This window comes from Acanthopagrus latus, chromosome 19 (assembly GCF_904848185.1).
Source record: "Acanthopagrus latus isolate v.2019 chromosome 19, fAcaLat1.1, whole genome shotgun sequence".
NCBI lineage: Eukaryota > Metazoa > Chordata > Actinopteri > Spariformes > Sparidae > Acanthopagrus > Acanthopagrus latus.
The window spans coordinates 15,133,013-15,151,313 of NC_051057.1; the positions used below are offsets into that span (position 1 = coordinate 15,133,013).

At 41.8% G+C, this 18,301-nt stretch overlaps 1 protein-coding gene across 5 annotated transcripts; it reads left to right on the plus strand.

The window, feature by feature from the left end:
• The first annotated feature begins 704 nt into the window (after positions 1–704).
• On the plus strand, positions 705–13,430 carry dlec1 (DLEC1 cilia and flagella associated protein). Of its 5 annotated transcripts, none has more exons than XM_037079835.1 (38): positions 705–1,068; positions 1,178–1,318; positions 1,407–1,563; positions 1,681–1,794; positions 1,881–2,056; positions 2,250–2,470; positions 3,645–3,729; positions 3,831–3,918; positions 4,190–4,363; positions 4,443–4,579; positions 4,683–4,775; positions 5,048–5,138; positions 5,251–5,413; positions 5,750–5,942; positions 6,067–6,143; positions 6,309–6,471; positions 6,568–6,664; positions 6,809–6,939; positions 7,031–7,180; positions 7,279–7,424; positions 7,798–7,948; positions 8,065–8,179; positions 8,395–8,518; positions 8,614–8,799; positions 8,892–8,959; positions 9,042–9,193; positions 9,310–9,425; positions 9,538–9,608; positions 10,283–10,503; positions 10,647–10,805; positions 10,908–11,030; positions 11,119–11,213; positions 11,359–11,446; positions 11,557–11,754; positions 12,151–12,312; positions 12,418–12,568; positions 12,985–13,102; positions 13,209–13,430. In XM_037079835.1, the coding sequence occupies exons 1-38, from the start codon at positions 985–987 to the stop codon at positions 13,357–13,359; spliced, it is 5,130 nt and encodes a 1,709-aa protein (XP_036935730.1). In that variant the 5' UTR covers positions 705–984; the 3' UTR covers positions 13,360–13,430. The 5 variants fall into 5 exon arrangements, 4 of the variants coding, with proteins under 4 accessions (XP_036935730.1, XP_036935732.1, XP_036935733.1 ...); XM_037079837.1 differs by having other exon boundaries at positions 10,283–10,497; XM_037079838.1 differs by having other exon boundaries at positions 7,294–7,424.
• Positions 13,431–18,301: the final 4,871 nt, after the last annotated feature.

Here is an 18,301-nt window from a genome sequence, read left to right on the forward strand (position 1 = left end):
TATTTCTTAGACTAAAATTTGTAATTGTGTTATCGTTATTAAGGTAAACTATATCTAGTTTTGTGTGAAACCACTCGGTGAACTACATGGTCTCGCTCAACACTTGCACCAACACCAACATGGCCGCCAGCTCGACAAAGTTTTTCTGAAACAAGATCCCGTGGGCCTGACCCGACTCAATATCACAGGAGGCAATTTATCACATAACATTCCTCTTCCTCTGGAGCCACAAAAGGGCTTTATATGCTTCTACTTTTCCACATGTGCAGCACTCACCATGACTTGTTAACTCACTTTAATGTGCAAAATTGGCGGAGCTACCCTTTAAGACAGAAAGTAAACTTGTGATAATATTAGTGTGTGATAATGTGTGTAACCCAAGGGTATATAAATGCATCTGTATTATTATTATTATTATTATTATTATTATTATTATTATTATTATTATTATTATTATTATTATTATTATTATCATCATCATAATGTTTTTTTTAGTAAGTCATTTGTGTTGTGTAGGCCACCTCAGAATAGGCTGCATATTACAAATTAACAACACTACACAGAGTGAAAACGTACAATAATAAAGTCTGTTTAACGATGATACATGTGTTTGTTTGCTGTTTGTCTCTGTGGGGGGACATTCTGCATGTTCTTTATAATTTCCTTCCTGGACAAAAAGACCGGAAATGCACCGTTTGGCTGTTGCTATGGCAACCACTCTACACAACTATGGCGCTGAGGGACGTCGACAGAATGAGTGAAAAAACCTTTTAGCCGCCACAGCTTCAGATAAAATGACGTGTGTGTCTCTAAATGTTTCTTCTCTTCAAGTCTGTTTCTGTTTTGACGTTGACTTTGCGTGCTGTAAACTGTGAGTTCCTGTCAGTTTACCCCGCTGAGCTCAATAAGTTAGCTTAGCTGTTTAGCAAATATACCATGTAACGTTAGCCTGTGTTAGCTGTTAGCTGTCAGTGTTTCTGTACAATGCTGGAAGAACCAGAAACGAGGGGAGCACAACGGTGTGAGCCGTGTGTGGACAGTCACAGACCAGCATCTGGAAAGTCACAGGTAATGAACACCTGGGCGTGAAACATATCAGTATAACTCATCAAATCCCCTCTTAATGTCAAGCAAAATGACTTCACATTTTAAAAACATTCTCTCCTTTGTACATTAGGACATTTCTCATGTGTTGGCAAGCGTTTTCAAGGACCTTTACACTAAAGACATCATAGGGAAAGACACTGTGTCCAACCTCATCAAGACTAAGAATGGACGAAGCAGCTACCATGACAGATACGTTGAAGAGCTTCAACAGGTGACGTGCAAAGACTGTTCTACATTCAGATGTGACACTCATATAAATCTGTATCATTCTGACGTGATTTATTTTTTTAATCATGCAGGCTCATGCTGAATACAGCCGGCGTGTGGAAGAGGCTGACATGTTGGAGGCTCATATAATTCAGGCCAGAGCTCGGGCTGCTGCCACAGAGAAACAGGCATATGAGAATATGAAAGAGATGATGGGAGATGTTTCCGATCACCAGGGCCTCCCCACAGGTGAGATGGAAACATTGTCATGAATTCATATAATGTGTTCTACTGTTGTCTGACTAGTTTACTTTAAATGCATACATGGTATTTTATTGTGTTCTTATCCCTTGTGTTTATTTGCAGTCAAATCAGCCTTTTCCTGGTGTGTGGACAATGATCTTCTCAAAATGAACAACCTGATTTCCCCCCAGGACTACTTGCCAGCATATAAGCCACAGATGCAACCACCAGCACCAAGTACGTAATCCTCTTTGGGACTCATCTTAAATGATTAATAACCGTTGTGCTTTTGCTCAATATCTCACTCATCCTTTTCCCGTCAGTAAAATCAGATCTCGCCAAACCCACCATCGCCTACACCATGCATGTGTCCAGGGAGCCCCAGGATGATGGTTACACTCTAATTCCCAGTCCTGAGAGTACAGTGCGAGAAATGTCAGATCTCAGTCTGACCTTCGAATCCAGCTCAGACATCTCAAGGACGAAATCTCCCAAGGAGGTGAGGAGTCCAATTTATCTTTTTCTAATACAATCTGAAATAGCAGTTACGACTAGACAGCAAACCAAAGCAAGTGAGTAATTGGCGAAGAGAGGGGACAACACGGATGAAACAGGAGATAGAAAGAACATTAGTAAAGGTGCATTTTGAAAAGGCATTCCTCTATCTTTTAAAATCTGTCCATGTGTTTCAGAAGCTGAACCAGACCAAACCCAGACCAAAGTGGAAGGATGAGCCGAGCGCACAGGATCGGGCGGAGGGATGGGCAAAACTCCAGAAGTTGAAAGATCGACACAGCTTCCTACGCAACCCTCGCTTCCAACCTCCGAACGCACAGCAGGGCGGCGCATCCCTCATCCGGCCCAGAGGCAAAGCAGGGAAGACAGAGCATGTGAGGAAAGGGATGGAGAACAGGTAACTGGAATCTGTTGAGTATAAGGCTTCTTTTCACTGTTCTTCTTCAATTGCAGCACATTTAAAATGGCAGGATATTGACAGAGGGGGTCAGCTTGGAAAATCTTGAATGGGTTATATCTAGTGACATATAATAGGCTCAGGTCAGACAATCTCTCTTTTATTGTTAATGCAAACATGAGCACTCTTTACCTTGGTGCCAAAGGCAGTGCAGCTTTTGTGCCAAAGCAGAGTGTGTAACTTGTAACTTGATACTCCTGGCATTATATTATACCTTGTATAAGACATCTGTCAGGTTCTGTGTCTTGATTGTATTTATAGTGTTTCAGTTATAATGAAGTAATAATTATACCAGCTGTGAAGTTATACCAAAAAGAAAACCTAAACTCTAAACTTTCAAATTGTCATGATTATTATGAGTATAAATGTTTTGTACCAAGCTTTCAGTAATTCCTTACATACACATGAGCTAGTCATTCAGCACTCGTCAACCCAATATCCATACACCTTCAAAAATAGTTCCTACTCCCATGTAATTAATTCAACCTTGCATAAATCCCTTACACAACAAACCAGAGTTGATTATCCCACCAACTGTATAACCCTGATTCCAAAAATTTTGGGATGCTGTGTAGAACATAACTGAAGCGTCCTTGCTTTGAGCAGTATATGAAATGAGATAGCATTGAATATGTAAATGTGCATGATAAGTGTTTTAAATATTTAAGTTACTGAATGTTTAAAGACATGGGATATAAGGTGCTTGTTTGTATGGTTGCCCTCAGAGCTCAAAGCACTGCAGCTTAAGGAAACAAATGCAAATAGACCAAACAAGCAAATTAAGAAAACCTTTCCAACGTGTGTTGACCTCTCAGGGAAAATGTATGCCTGTGTTTCATTACAGATAGCTTAGTTTTTGTTTTAGAACCCATTCCTCCTTCACTCACATCAGTGCAGGTCAAGTTCTGATCCAACCAGGTGACATGATACCATTTCTCTTTTATCAGGCATAATGAAGTGAAATCAGAAATGTTTGCTTTGTGGTTTCGTAGATACAGAGCTGAATGCCTGCAGTGTTTGCACGCTACGCGGCTCACCACTTCCTGTGAAACTGTCCTTATTCAGAGCAGATGGAACAGTCAGGTGATGTGTTTGTGTTCTTTCTCCCTTAAAGCTCCACTGATGAACTTGTCCCAGTCTTCCTTGCAAAGCCTTCAGTGGTGGTTTTCACCAACTACAGTGTGGGACATGTTTATGAGGTATGCTTTAAAAGTTTCATAATGCAGGAAAACTTTACATCATCCAAAACTGCTTACTGTTTGTCAGTGAGATGATAGCGACATGTTCCATCCTGTTCTAGACTACACTTGAGCTGAAAAACTTGACTTCTGCGAGCCGCCATGTCCGTGTCGTCCCTCCTACCACTCCTTACTTCTCTATTGGCCTGGGTGAGCTCTTCTCTTTGTTCTGATTGGCGTGCACAGTCTCCTCCTGTTGATAGTGAGGAAATTGAGTGTGTCAAGAGTCAGTGACTGTATCCAAAAGGAATGCCAAAATAAAGTGGTATGTCTCTGGAATGCAGTTGGTGGTTTCTTGGTTCCTTGTGGTGCTGTTGCCATCCAATGTGTGAACACCAGCACCACCTACTGGGGGATAAATAGCACACAAAAGAATGTAGAGTATCTGAAATGAAGGGACTGATCTTGTATGTTTTGGCAGGGAGATTCCCAGGTGAGGGTGGTGTTGTCGCCCCAGGGATGAGCTGTAAGTACACAGTCCACTTCGCTCCAGACTCTCTGGGAGACTTCGAGGACTTCCTCGTGGTGGAGACCCAGGATGAACACATGCTTGTGGTGCCCATCGCAGCCACACGACCCCCTCCAGTACTCACATGTGAGTGTCATTGACATCTACTGACCTTATGTTGCTGTAATGCTCATTGTTGATAGGTTTCCTTCTGATTATTGTGCAGTACCAAGAGTTCTGGACTGTGGTTGTTGTCTGATCGGAGGAGTGAAGTTTGTTGAGTTCCTGTGCCAGAATGTTGGTCTCAGTGCTGGGACCTTCTGCATCATCCCCAAGAATCAGTGGCCAGCCTCGAACCTCAGGGTGAAAACAAATATACATATATATGTGACTCATAAGATAGATAAGACATGTAACTATCCTTTATGTGCTTGACAGATCCTCTGCTTTTCTTTGTTTTATATAGTCTGTGGCAAGAACTTACTTTTCTGAGCAGCCACCCTTTGCAGTGAGCCCATCTCTTTTTGTGCTGCAGCCTGGAGAGGCCACTGTAGTTGAGGTGAGTCTGATATGGAACACGAAGTAGGAGCAGAAATATGTTGGTGGAATTGTATATAAACAGCAGTTAGTAAAGTTAGTAAGTTAGTAAATAAAATACAGTGTGACCTTTTAAAATGATTTCAGACTCTGCATACTTCCCATTTTCTTCCATACATTTACGTGTGTGTGTGTGTGTGTGTGTGTGTGTGTGTGTGTGTGTGTGTGTGTGTGCATGTGTTGCAATTCAATCCCATAAATTCTCTGTGTTTTCAAGTATGTGTATGTTTTCAGGTGGTTTTCTTTCCCACCACTGCTGACAAGAGCTGTCAGGTTTTCACTGTTGTGTGCGACAACTGCCAGGTGAAAGACATTTCTGTTGAAGGTGAATCTCATAGGGATCAGATAACTTCCTGAAAGAGTCTCTTAGAATAATGGTACTTTGATAAACTTGTATTGATGTTTGATGTCTCCTGCATGACATGTGTGTTTTCCAGGTGAGGGTCAGCTGATTGCACTCGAGTTCGTGTCTGTGTCTGGGGAGAAGGAGCCTCCTGTGGTGGGAGAGGCGCACGACCTCACTGCAGAGCACTTTGTCCGTTTCAGCCCGTGTAACCCTCACTCCGTGCAACAGAAGAAAATCATCATTAGAAACAATGTGTAAGAATCACATCTCCATATATCATCACTATGAGGCACAAAATGGCAGAATATGATCATGTTTTTTGCATTTTTATAGTCAAGTCCCTCTGCCACAAAGCCATTCAACACATCACCTGCGCTCTGTATAGCAGAAGGTAGCATTGTGACTAAGGAGACCCCTCTTAAATGCCCCCCCCCCGGGGACCCCACACTGATTAACTCCAACACCGAGGGCTGCTGCTCTGTCGCTGACCCCGTGCGGTGCACAAGTAGAAAAAGATTTTCACCTCAGGGATCATTAAATATCACATTACATAACTCTGTCACTCTCTCTCTCTCTCTCTGGGGCTAAAGACACTTGGAGCTTCCTTTCCACTGGCAGATCATGAAGCCCAATCTGCACCCTCTGCTTCCTGGGGAAACCCCAGAGCCCTCTCATATCCAGTTTCACCTGGCCACAGATGATGTTTTCCACGTCAGCCCACCAACAGGGGTTCTGGCTCCCTGCAAGGAAGAGGAGTTTCTCTTCACCTTCTGTCCTAAAGAAGTAGACTGAAAACACTATTATAGCACAAGTTATCCTTTAAGAATGTTGCTTTTCTAACATTTTGAGTCTTCTGTTTGAAAGCTTCATCTACGATATTTATCTCATCCTCTATTCATTTCTTAAGTTAAAGGATTACCACAGCGTCTGTCACCTAGTCTTGAGGGACATCCCCCACCTGCCACCAGAGCCCAGTGATGATGGGTAAAGTCCCTGTTACACTGTATGAACACTTTAATAGTGTTTACCGAAGATAGTATCTGTAAAAATATTATCACATACAAAGAACTCATATTCAGCTTTACAAAACAGAAGCTCCTTTCATCTAACAAGGTGCTGGTTTGTGTCTCACCATGTTTGTAAATGAAGTGTCCTTCAGCCTGTGCGCACTGGCTCCAGAGTGAGCGATGTCATTGTCATGGAGATAGAGGTCAAGGGGTCAACCGAGCCACACCAGGTCCTACTGGAGCCATATGCTGTTGTGATCCCTGGAGAGATCTTTATTTGCACATCCACTCGCAGACAATTCAAGGTTATTTGAGCCATCTTTTCTTTACGTCAAGCTAATTTCTTCTATGATTACTACAAAAAGTCGTTCATGGTTATTCTTCTGTCTTGTGAGTATCAGATGTGGAATTACAGCAAATCCTGCATCTTTTTCCATTGGGAGAGAATGAACAGCAGCCGACACATAATGGAAGTAGAGCCCTCTACTGGTAGAATAGGTGCGCCACACAGTATGACGTAGGACAATGCAGGAAAATCCTCCTTCAGGCAGATTCACTTGAATTTGTACATTATAGATTGTAACTAGAGGTAATTTATTGGTTCAATAGTAACTGATTTGTCCTTTGTGGGTTTGATTCTAGAGGAAAACGAGTGTTTTGATTTCGACCTCATTGTGACTGGAGGGAAACCAGAGAGGGTGGTGACCAGTGTGGTCTGCCATGTAGAGCATCATCATGAGCCGGTCACTTTATCTGTGGAAGTTGCCTTTAAAGTAAGAAAGAAAGGTGTTGCTGTGACATTCTTCGAGCGCAGTCTGTTCTGTTCTAACCCTATTCATGCTCATCATGTGATTTTGGATGTAGGGTCCCATAGTGACCCTCAGCGTCCCTGATGTGGACTTTGGGCTCGTGAAGCTTGGGGAGCAGACACAGACTACGCTGCTCCTCACCAACATCTCTCCACTGGAGGCGTCCTGGATGCTGACGGAGAGGCCAGACCATCAAGACACACAGGTACTATATAATACAACAACAAAGCAAGACATCTGTGATTGATTAACACGGAAGATGTGGCTCATGTATAAATATTTTCTTTTTAAATATCTTTGCAGATCTCTGTTGCCCAGATCTCTATCGAGCCACACAGAGGTGTGCTGCCCCCGTTGGCGTCTTGCAGTGTGGATGTGCTCTTTATGCCACATTTCTGCCAGCGATATGAAACAGAGCTGGAGTTGACAGTTGAAGATGGAACGGGATGGTAAAGATGCATAAAACTTCACTGTTCCTTAAGAACTGTCTTAAAGGGACAGTTCACAAAAAATCAAAAGGGCAATCAACTGCCATTATAATCAAGAGAGGACATTTCTAAATCTGATATCTGTAAATCTATAAAACTCTAAAACTTGGCAACTCCTACCAAACAATAAAGACAGAGTGATAGCTCTACATGTTGGAGGGAAATAAATCTGTGTTTGATTTTGGGCTGAGCTGTCCCTTTAAGGTGTAAACCTCACCTTAAACAAGCATGGCATTTAGGAGCAGCTGGAGCTTTGTAAGGGCTACAAAAACGATGTTCCTCGATGACAGCGCCCCGCTGATAACAAGTAACACCACCTGTGTGTCGGTTGCAGTCACCTGTCGGTGCGAGCAGATGTGCGGTCTCCTCAGGTGTGTCTGCTGAGCTGCGAGCTGCTCCTGTCTGAACTCTACATTGGAGTTCCTGCTGTATCAACTGTCACGCTCTACAATCAGACCGTGCTGCCGTCACACTTCAGCTGGATGGTACGCTGGCATCACAACCGTTACAGTCCATAATCTGTTATATATTATCAATAAGGGAATGGTTTTTTGTCCTTATGATAGATAAAAAGGCTAAATTGATCCATTTCCCCTGCCAGGCTCAGCTTCAGGGGAAACACGCTGAACTGTGTGCGGCCAGTTTTGAACCCTCCTCTGGTACTCTGGGACCTAACACCAGCATGGAGATTACCGTTAACTTTGTCTCTCACACAGTAAGTAGCAGTTATTAACACACATAAAGATTCAGATGAATATGACAGAGTGAAGGAGGAACCTTACACTGAATAGCTAAAAGATGCAGTGATTCTATCAGGGGAAAAAAGTGCTCAAGAACCTATATAACACACTGAAGGAAAAGAAAAAATACGAAAGGCATAATATGTCTTCTTTTGTGATAATTGAGTTTAAATGTTGTTTGTCTTTTATCCAGCTGGAGCTGAATGAGGTTACTGCCCTCTGTGAGGTCCAGGAAATGAACTCTCCTCTGGTTCTCAGCATCGTAGCCTCAAAAGCCAAGAAACTCAGCGTGTCCTACTCCCTGCCCAGTGTCTGGTAGTAACCTTGGATTATAATCTTGTAACCGCATTGGAGCTACATTAACTGTGACGCATAAAACGGATGTATAACCACTAGTTCTTTGTTTTTAGGCCTGCGCCAGATGATGAGAGCCCTTCAACACTGTTACTGGACTTTGGAGATGATGTCATCATAAAGAGAGCTGTTACGAAGCAGTTATCGATAACAAATCAGACTGCTATCCCTGCTCCTTTCACCATAGAGGTGGAGTACTTCATCTGCCATGCCTCAATGCCAAACAGCCCGTCTGAGAAAAGGTAAGGCAGCTCACTCACTGACATGAATAATGGATCAAAGAATGACTTTACTGTACTGCAGATGTGACACAGGCTGCATTTTAAATTCGCAGATTCACATACACAAAGAAGCCACTTCACTCGTTTCAAGCCAAGAAAATAGAAGAAAAAGCGCACGAGGGTTAGTGTACACACTTTTAAAAAGTAAGCAGATTGAGCACACAAACTGCAGATTCTGACTGCATCTCTGTGTCTGTGTGCAGAGTTTGTGAGCAGCCTGCTGGCTCATGGAAAAGGAGCAGCTTTCTTTGTTTCACCAGACACCGGACTGCTGGGACCTTTTGAGACGCGGACTGTGGATGTCACTGCCTACACTGACATGTGGGGGGAATACAGAGATCAACTCATATGCAAAGTATGATGCCATACAATGGGATGGAACATTTCAGGATAATTCAGGAAATAACATGCATTCACTTCAATTTGTCAGCGACTACTGAATAATGTTAATATGTAATTTTCCTCCGGCAGGTTGGGGACCTTGAGCCCACGCTCATTCCCATGCAGATGACAGTAAGAGGCTGCCCGCTCTACTTCCAAATGACAGGCCCACGTCCAGATGGCCAGAACCAGGGACCGACCATACAGTCTGTTCCACTGTCCATTTCTCCAGTTTGAAACCATCGTCATTGGTGTATTTCCTTTTTTTAATGATGACATTATGTCTTTTGGTTTGACATGTCCTGTTTGCATCATTAGGTTTGGCACCTGTGTATCTGGAAGTGACACAGTGTCTCGTTCTCTCCGCATCAACAATCCAACCATGTTCGGTAGGTCTAATCATGCAAAAATAGGTTGATTATTAAAAAGACTGATTTCACAGATATTTGGACACCAGATTTCATTAGAGACGTTGTTACAGCATCCAATAATAATGATGCCGTGAATGGTTGCCAGTCTGTGGTGGTTTTCTGAATGCATTCCCAAAAACTTGTTGAAACTTTGAATATTTTATTTTCTAAAAAAGAGGGATTTCAGACATTGACAAAAAATGTTCCATAATTCCTTTTAATCTCAAGATATTGATAAAACAGCTAAAATAAAGTATAAAGGGAATACATTTGTCAAGATTGCCAACAGCCACAGCTAGATTTCAGTCCACATGATATTAGAAACACCTAAAACGTTGAGTGAAAGCCGTCTTAGGTGCCAGAAATTACACAATTAAAAGTCAGCACACAAAATATCAGATAACTTAAACGATGCATGTACAGAGGTTATCAAAGCATTGTTATTGTGATAGCAGCATGTATCCGATTCATGTCTGTTTTTTCTTATTTGTCGCTGTGCATGAGATTAAGAAGACACTGACATCGAGATGTTAATAAGAGTTATTGCTATAAAGACCCCAGGAAGATTTGCAACAAAAAAAAAGAAAGTAGACTAGTTTTCCCTCTGAGGGCCATTAAAGTTTTGTGTAATCTAAATCTTTGTATGCTGCCAGATATTCGCATGGACTGGGAATCGTATAATGTAGATCCGAACGACCCTAAGCTGGTGGATCTTGTGGTCGCATACGGAGACGCCTTTCCACTTAAAGATGCGGATGGCAATGAGGTGTTTAGCGGAGCGTTAAGGATTCCTGATGGGAGCATTCAAACAGGCTGGGAGAGAAATGAGAGCCTGGTCTCTGAGGGCACAAGCTCCTCCCTCCAAAGCGTGAGTGTGAGTTTTCATTTTCAACAGATACACAAACATAAACTGTAACGACTTTTACAGCATTGCCTCTGGGAAATTCTTATGGTTACGATGCCAGTAAGTTATTTTTCTCCTTTATTGGCTGAAACTTTCAAATCTATTGATTCCAGGATGAGGAAGGGCAAGAAGATATATCTGAAGATGTCTGTGAGGAAGAGGAAACACGTCTTTACCTCTTTCCTGCAAAGAAAAAGCTGTTGTCTGTCCACATCAGACCTCATTTGGGCAACCTCTCGGATTACCCATACTGCATCACACCTCAGCAAATAGTATGTTGATTAGACTTTAGCCAGATCCAGCCACTTTATAATTTAAACGCTGCCTCAGCCAAGTGAATAATGATGTTCATTCATCCTGGTGTTTACCTCAAGGTGATTCCAGCAAAAGGAAGCGGCACAATCCACGTGTCTTTCACTCCTCCGATTCTTTCCGGGTCAGTTTGTGAGTCCAGGTGTGTTGGAGTGGCTCTAGGCTTCATGAGCCTAGACTGCGAGGTAACATACTCAATACCCTACACAGTGGATTTTACATTCTAAAAAAAAAAGGCAAACATTAGATGACTTGTCTTGTGTGAGTTTACAGATGGCTGCCTGTGTCCGAGGTAAAGTTGGCAGAGCTCAGGGTTTGGATTTGGAGCCTGTCAGAATGGATCTACTTGCAGTCGTAAAGCCTGGAGTGTACGCAATTACAATCACACTATTTATGTCCCTAAATCCAATGCATCCAACCCAATTTATGTCTCCTGGGTTAAAATTAGCTGAGGTTTGGCAAAAGCAGCTCAGAGGTGGTCTGATTAAGTTGCAAATCTTCTTCCCCCTGCAGGCTGTTGGTGCAGATGGAGGAGGACGACGGGGTGCTGGAGTTTCGTGCCTCAGCCGGTGATTTACTGGGGGGAGAATCAGCCAAGGAGGTCGGTCTGAGAAATCTAAAAACACTAATCAACAGCGCTCTGACATTCTGTGGAACTGATCGCAATTCCTCTTTGGTTGTTTTTCTGTCTGGTTTTTTTGTGCTCTGTAGACAGTAGTACGTGAACTTGACATCACACAGACCCTTCAGCTGAAAAACAACTCAGAGATGCTCCTACACTTCACACTGGGGACTCAGCCTCCGTTTTTAGTGCTCAAGCCGCAGCCTCGGGCCCGGACCAGCAACTCCAGCAACCCGCCTACTGGTGACAGTCAGTCTCTGGTGCTGCAGCCTCAACACAGCATGCAGGTGAGACGAGGAGAGGCGGCCACGTTCTAGATGATATTCACTGCAGCAGGCAGATTTTCAATGAAAGGATGTTTCATTATGATATTATAAAGAAACCAGTTGATGCTGAGCTGTAGCTGGCAGTGTGGAGGTAGGGACACACACACACATGCACACCAAAGCACAAGTTTGTAAGTGAGTAGGTAAACATGATTGACACAACATGAGGTCATAGTTATGTTAAAATGTGCTGCAATTTCTGACAAGGAAAACAGACTTGGTGTCCAAAGACCTAAAGTCCTGGAGCATAGAAAAGCGTCGGTAACGACACAGATCGTAAACAGATCAGAACTGACAAAAAGTTGATCAGTGCACATCTGTCTGTTATCTTGTTGTACTCTGGTCTGTCACTGCCAGGTGACAGTTGCCTTCCACTGTTCCTTGTCCCTTCTGGACCATGCAGACCAGTTGGATGAGGAGGTCCATCCTGGGGTGACGCTGATCCAGAGTGCAGCTGGTGAGAGGAAGCTGAGGTTCGAGCAAAACCTCCTGATTCACTACAGCAGCAGCAGTCTGCAGGTCAGAGACTGGAGTGAAAAGTCTGGGATAAAGGGAGAAAGAAGAAAAATGAATAATACAGTGTGATTATTTGATCAAGTTAATTTCCTCTCTTCCTCTGTGCAGACGGTGCCTCTCTGCGCTCATTTGCTTCTCGCTACAATACGCCTGTCCACCGACAGCGTCAACTTTGGGTTCTGCTACGTGGGCCAGACACACAGAAAAGAAGTCAACCTCTACAGCCAAGGAGCCCACACACACTGGACATCACTTCTAGGTACTGAGGCCGTCTTCTGTGTACACTGTTTGTGGGGTTTGTTTTGGTCTTCAATTAATGTTATAACACATACAGCACTCTGGACGGGCAGTTATTATATACATATCTATCTGGCCTATCTCATTATCTTCTGTAGCAGTATGAAGATGTCTAAGTCTTCCTCCTTATTATGAACAGTTTGGAGCTTTTACAAAGTCTGTTAGATATAATGAGAGAGTTTAAACATCAAATGCCTTGTGTCAGGTGGCAAGAATTCTACTGCCAAGACTAATGTCTATGACCATAGTGTCAATTATTAATGTTTCCTATAATTAACCTGTGTGTGTGTGTGTGTGTGTGTGTGTGTGTGTGTGTGTGTGTGTGTGTGTGTGTGTGTGTGTGTGTGTGTGTGTGTGTGTGTGTGTGTGCGTGTGTAGAGTCAGATGAAGGAGACTCTCCTGTGTTCAGTGTGACTCCAGACTTTGGGTTCCTCAGGTCCAAGGAGCTTCACGTCACTAAATGCAGCCAGTGTCTGCAGATCAGCTTCACTCCCAGGTACAGAAGAAAACACTGTGACAATGTGACACAGGGATTATGTTAATCTTATAGCCGTTATGTTGATGTTAAAATGTTTGATGTCCATATGTGTCATGTGTTGTAGTGAGGACAGAGAGTTCAAGGCCACTCTGGTAATCCGCTCTCCTCTGGTGAAGACCCCCCTCACTCTGCAGCTAATGGGAAGGGGATCCTTTGATGAAATGTACAAGTCCGAGTTGATGTCTTCAGTCACGCAGTCGCCACCTGCTATTTAACCTGCTCACCTTAAAACCTCTTATTTATTGTCTTTTTTGTAAGAATTTATATAAATATAAAGAACAACGTGTCAGGTCTCTGTGATTGTATTACATATAACAGTACCGAAACTCATTTAATGATCAGTAAATCATGAACTTGTCACCGGTTTCCTGTCAAGACAGTTAATAATGTAAATATGTAACCTAAAGATATGTCGGGAATTAATTGATTTACATTTACTTTACTTTACAGCTTACTTACTGACGACAGACAGTTTTTTGGCTTTGACTACACAATGTAGAACCATCAGCGTTCAGATTGGTTCCTTATAAAACTTACTTTAAGTATGCAGTCTTTTGTCTGCCACCAGGCACAATATCTCCCGGTATAATGAAAGCTGGCCGGCCATCTAGCCAGGCTGGCCGGCTGGAACCGTTTCTATCAGCTTTCATGTCTCGATTATAGGCTAAATGAATGAACTCATGCTTGGTCCTGTTGTTGTTAGTTGCTACTCTGAGGAAAACAGATGGTTGTCTTTGAGATAGCGGCACCAACATTAATTATTACTTGGAAGTGCTCGGGAGGGGAAGTTGCCTGTTCCCAGTATAAATAAAACTGTTGATATGACACTATAGCACTAGCTCTCACAGATGAATATGACACAGATGTTTCTACACTCGTATGATGGCATTAGCTAAGTGCAAAACCACATCAAGTTCCACACAGTTTCTATACAAAACAAATATTCAAACGTTACCACCTGACTCTTTTACTTAGTGATATTTCTAATCGGTCTGTATAGTCACAGTAAGAAGTCGTCTTTATCTCGTCTTCAGCCACGTATAAAGGAATCATAGACAGCAGCAGCTACCGTCACAGTTCAGATGAACAACATGCAATGCATCTTTTTCACAGGAAAGCCTGCTTGATCTTTGATCCTGGATGCATTTTTGTCATGTGTTCGCATCAGATCAGACTTGTATTTCAAAGGCAGGTGAACGGCAAGTCTGTAGCTGTGATGGAAAAGCTTCTTGCTTCTGCCCTGCAGTGTTAGAAGAAGTAACTGTAAGTAACACTTGAGTAAAAGTAAAAGATGTTGTGTTAACATTCTTCTTTGGTTCTTTGGCTCGTTGACCCAGAGGAACAGCTCCTCTCCTGGGATTCACCTCTGGGAATGTCAGCTCTGCCCAGAGGAGCCTTGAGGAATCCTTCACTTACTCTAAAGTTTGATCTGTAAAAAGAAATCACTTCCTGCTATTTTTAGGTTTGAACCTCGACTGCCAAAGGCCTCATTGATTTCCAACAAGTCGATACAAGCCACGATTCAGCCTGAGGGGAAAATGGATTTTTCTCTCAGACCCTTTTAGCAAAGCATGAACATAAAAAAGCAGACCGCCAAAAGGATAAACACTGGTAGTGTGTCCACACACACACACACAAATCCGGTGCTGCAGGGAAGGTAAAGACTGCTTCAATACACAGAACCTGAGAGAACAAAAGCTCTGAGCCACGAGCAGCCGCCACAGGTGCTGCTCCATCACTGTGACAGGGTGTGTGTGTGTGTGTGCGCTGCTGCTGCTAGATCTGTTAGAATTTACTTCAATATCTTGAAATCAAATAATTTTGAATTTCTAGAGTGGAAACTGTCACTGGGACTAAATACATTTACTCAAGTACTGCTGTACTTTAGTCCAGTTTTGTGGCTCTTTATGATTGCTCTTTGACTCCACTACTTTTATTTGATATCTTTAGATACAGTTACGCTGCAGATTACGTGCATTAGAACCAGCGTAAGGCATTTTACCAACAATTTTATCTGATCAGCAATCAGATTTAAGAGCTCTCTGATTCCACTCAATATTGAATCTGATTATCAAGCACACAGTATAAATATACATGTAAATATGTATACTTTGACTTGTACTTATTGTTTACTGATTATTTGTTAAAAAAAAAATGTAATATAAGTTACTCTAAGACTTTTACTCAAGCACTATTCATATGGGTGACTCACTCAAAGAAATATTTTACCATGATATATTATTTTTATTCAAGTTATTCATTGCAAAAAAGAGCTTCCTCCAGATGATGATGATGATGATTATGATGATTACTATCTAAGGAGTTTGAGAAGAATTTGCAAAAAGCTGCAAAAAAATGACCGTATACAGCAGCCCTGAAGGTCGAAACACAACATTTCAGAATGCACATTTTAGAAAACACATTTTAGAAAACATACATTTCACAGAATACAAAAACCTTTCTTGAAATGCATTTCAGAAGGACAACATTTCATTCCTTAAATTGCTTGTGCTTTGAGCTTCAGGGGCACCGGGCTCTTCCTTGTAAATTTGTAAATTCATGCAGCTCCAAAAAAATCTAATTAGGGTTTCTGCATACAGATTGAAGTGATGAGATGCTGTGCTGTTAGCATGACATTTACATGCTGAACTGTTGTCCTGTTATTTTGTTGTCGATAACAGGTCGATTCACAGATGGATGTTAAGTCAAAAAATACCCCCCGTAGCATTTACTCTGCGGTCTAAATACCCATTCACACGATGTGGAAACAGCAATTTGATTACTTTTCACAAAGCCGACAACCTCGTTTTTCTCCGGAGACCCTGAAACTCCTCTGAAACACTCTCTGAAGTGATGCTGCAAAAATCCAAAAGAAGAGTGCACACACACACACACACACACACACACACAGAGCCTGTTACTGTTCATAACAGCTGCCTGTGGTGTTCATCTACAGCACAGTTCAGCGGAACAAATCCACAGAGAGATGCAAATGTCCAATTGTTATTCATTGCACTCGAGCAGTCTTACACAGAGCAAGGGCATGTCTGATCACAATAAAACAGGAGCTGTGTGGAACTAATGTGAAGAGAGCGATGCCGGAGCCAAGGTCAGTCGACCAGTAGTTGTTGTCTAATATGCCAAGAAGAGGAGACAGGACTGCCCGCGGTTACATTTCTGTGCTAATTATAAACATTTTTTGGTAAACAGGTAGCCTCTTCTCTCTTCAACAGCCTGACAGAAGAGAACAAAATACTGTTCAGATGTGTTCAATGAGAGCTGACGATACCATCTTCAAATGTATGTAACGGATTCACAATAAAGGCGATTAATTACAATATTTACATTATTCTTTATATGTACAGAAATGTAGCAGTAACATCATCAGTATTTTAATGTAATATGCTCCTGTGAATTTACAGGAATGTACAGGCTAATGAGCTGCAGTAAGAGTACAGTCTGTAAAGTAAATACTGTAATAAGGGTGCAGCACCATACAGTAATATAGCAATAAAATACTGATTTACAGTATGTTGTGGTTGGGTTACTGTGACAACACAATGTAAAACACATACTGTAATATTACTTTATTCACAAGACGGTGTGATGTCTCTGTGTTAAAGATCATAAAATTACTTTTTTGTAATCATTCTGTATTTTTTCATCAAAATACTGTATTTTCACAGTATAATTGTGTCTGGTTACTGTAGAAACACAACACATTACTGTGATTTACTGTACTATATACTACTGTACATTTACTGCTATCGTTCACCAATACTTTTCCATGAAATTACATATTTTTTTTTACAGTGTTTTATAAGTTACAAATTACAGGGGTTGGTATTAAGGGGTTACATTTAATCAGGATAACATTATATCAATTTAAAGAATTAATTGACCACATGGATATGATTATGCAGAATATGTTCTACTACTGCATCAAAGTAAGTAACTCCTCTGAGGTTTCCTGTTCGGATGGTGGTTGGACCTTGGCCCAGAATAGACCCCATTAACTTTTTGTGCTGATCTGGATAAAGGAACGGATCCAGCAATTTTAAACTTTCTTTAACATTGTGAAATAGGAAGTTTGCATTAGACAGAGATGGGGTTTGTGTCAGTACTATATTCTTAAGTGCTGATTGAAACTGTAAATGCTGAAGATTCAAAATGCATTGTATTTGCATTAAAAATGTTTTGAGATGTTTAAAGATGAAAGAGAATGTTGACAGAACATTTTTTGTAGCTATATCCATTATTTTTGTATAAGCTTTTTTTTTTTTTACTAGTCCAATATACTGCATATAATACACTACTATTTGCAAGAATTTCCATGTCATTTGTATTCAGTGAAACTGACCACAGTTCAGCATAATCTGGCCCAACCGTGACAACATGCTGTTGCACTTGTCTGGTCTGTTTCACTGTCACCGTCCATTAGTCCGGAGGCCTCGCTGACTGAGCACAACATGTTCAACACGACCGGGGTCTCAGTTGTGTCCAATTGTGACAGATGTTTCAGATGCACAATCAGCTTTATTGGCCAAGTTAGTGTCAAGAAATTGGACTCCGCTCCTGCTTTTGATGTTGTACACAGTTCCAAGAACAGGAAAATAGAAAAAGACGGCTACAAATGAGGACAAGACAGCTGAACAAAGACAGGCCCAAATAGAGACAGATGTATTTTGGACTGTACAAAGCAGGAGGAAAGATGAGTGCATATATACTGTATTTGTATCTAAAAAGCCACAATTAACAACATACAGTGGCCATAAAAGGGTATATCGTGCAAGGGTAAAGAGACAATGTGTGAGCCTACGGGTAAAAAGAATATATTTAAACAAACAGAATATATTATTTATGATTTGTAGAACCAGATTGCAGATGTTTACAGCTGTCACAGCACAGTCCAGCTTCCTAATGGAATGGAACAATAAGGGAGGACATTTTGGCGGTTTTTCTTTTTTTTTTTCTACCAGATTAAAGTGAGCCAAGAGAATCTCTGTCTGTTTACAGTAGACAGGCACAGTTAGCAGAAACCTACTGGGATCGAGACAGAGCAGCGAGAAACACAGTGGCTGCTCTAATGAGGGTGACATCACCGTGTGAAGCACTCAGAGGTATAATGACCACATCCTGCTACTCTGTCACCTACAT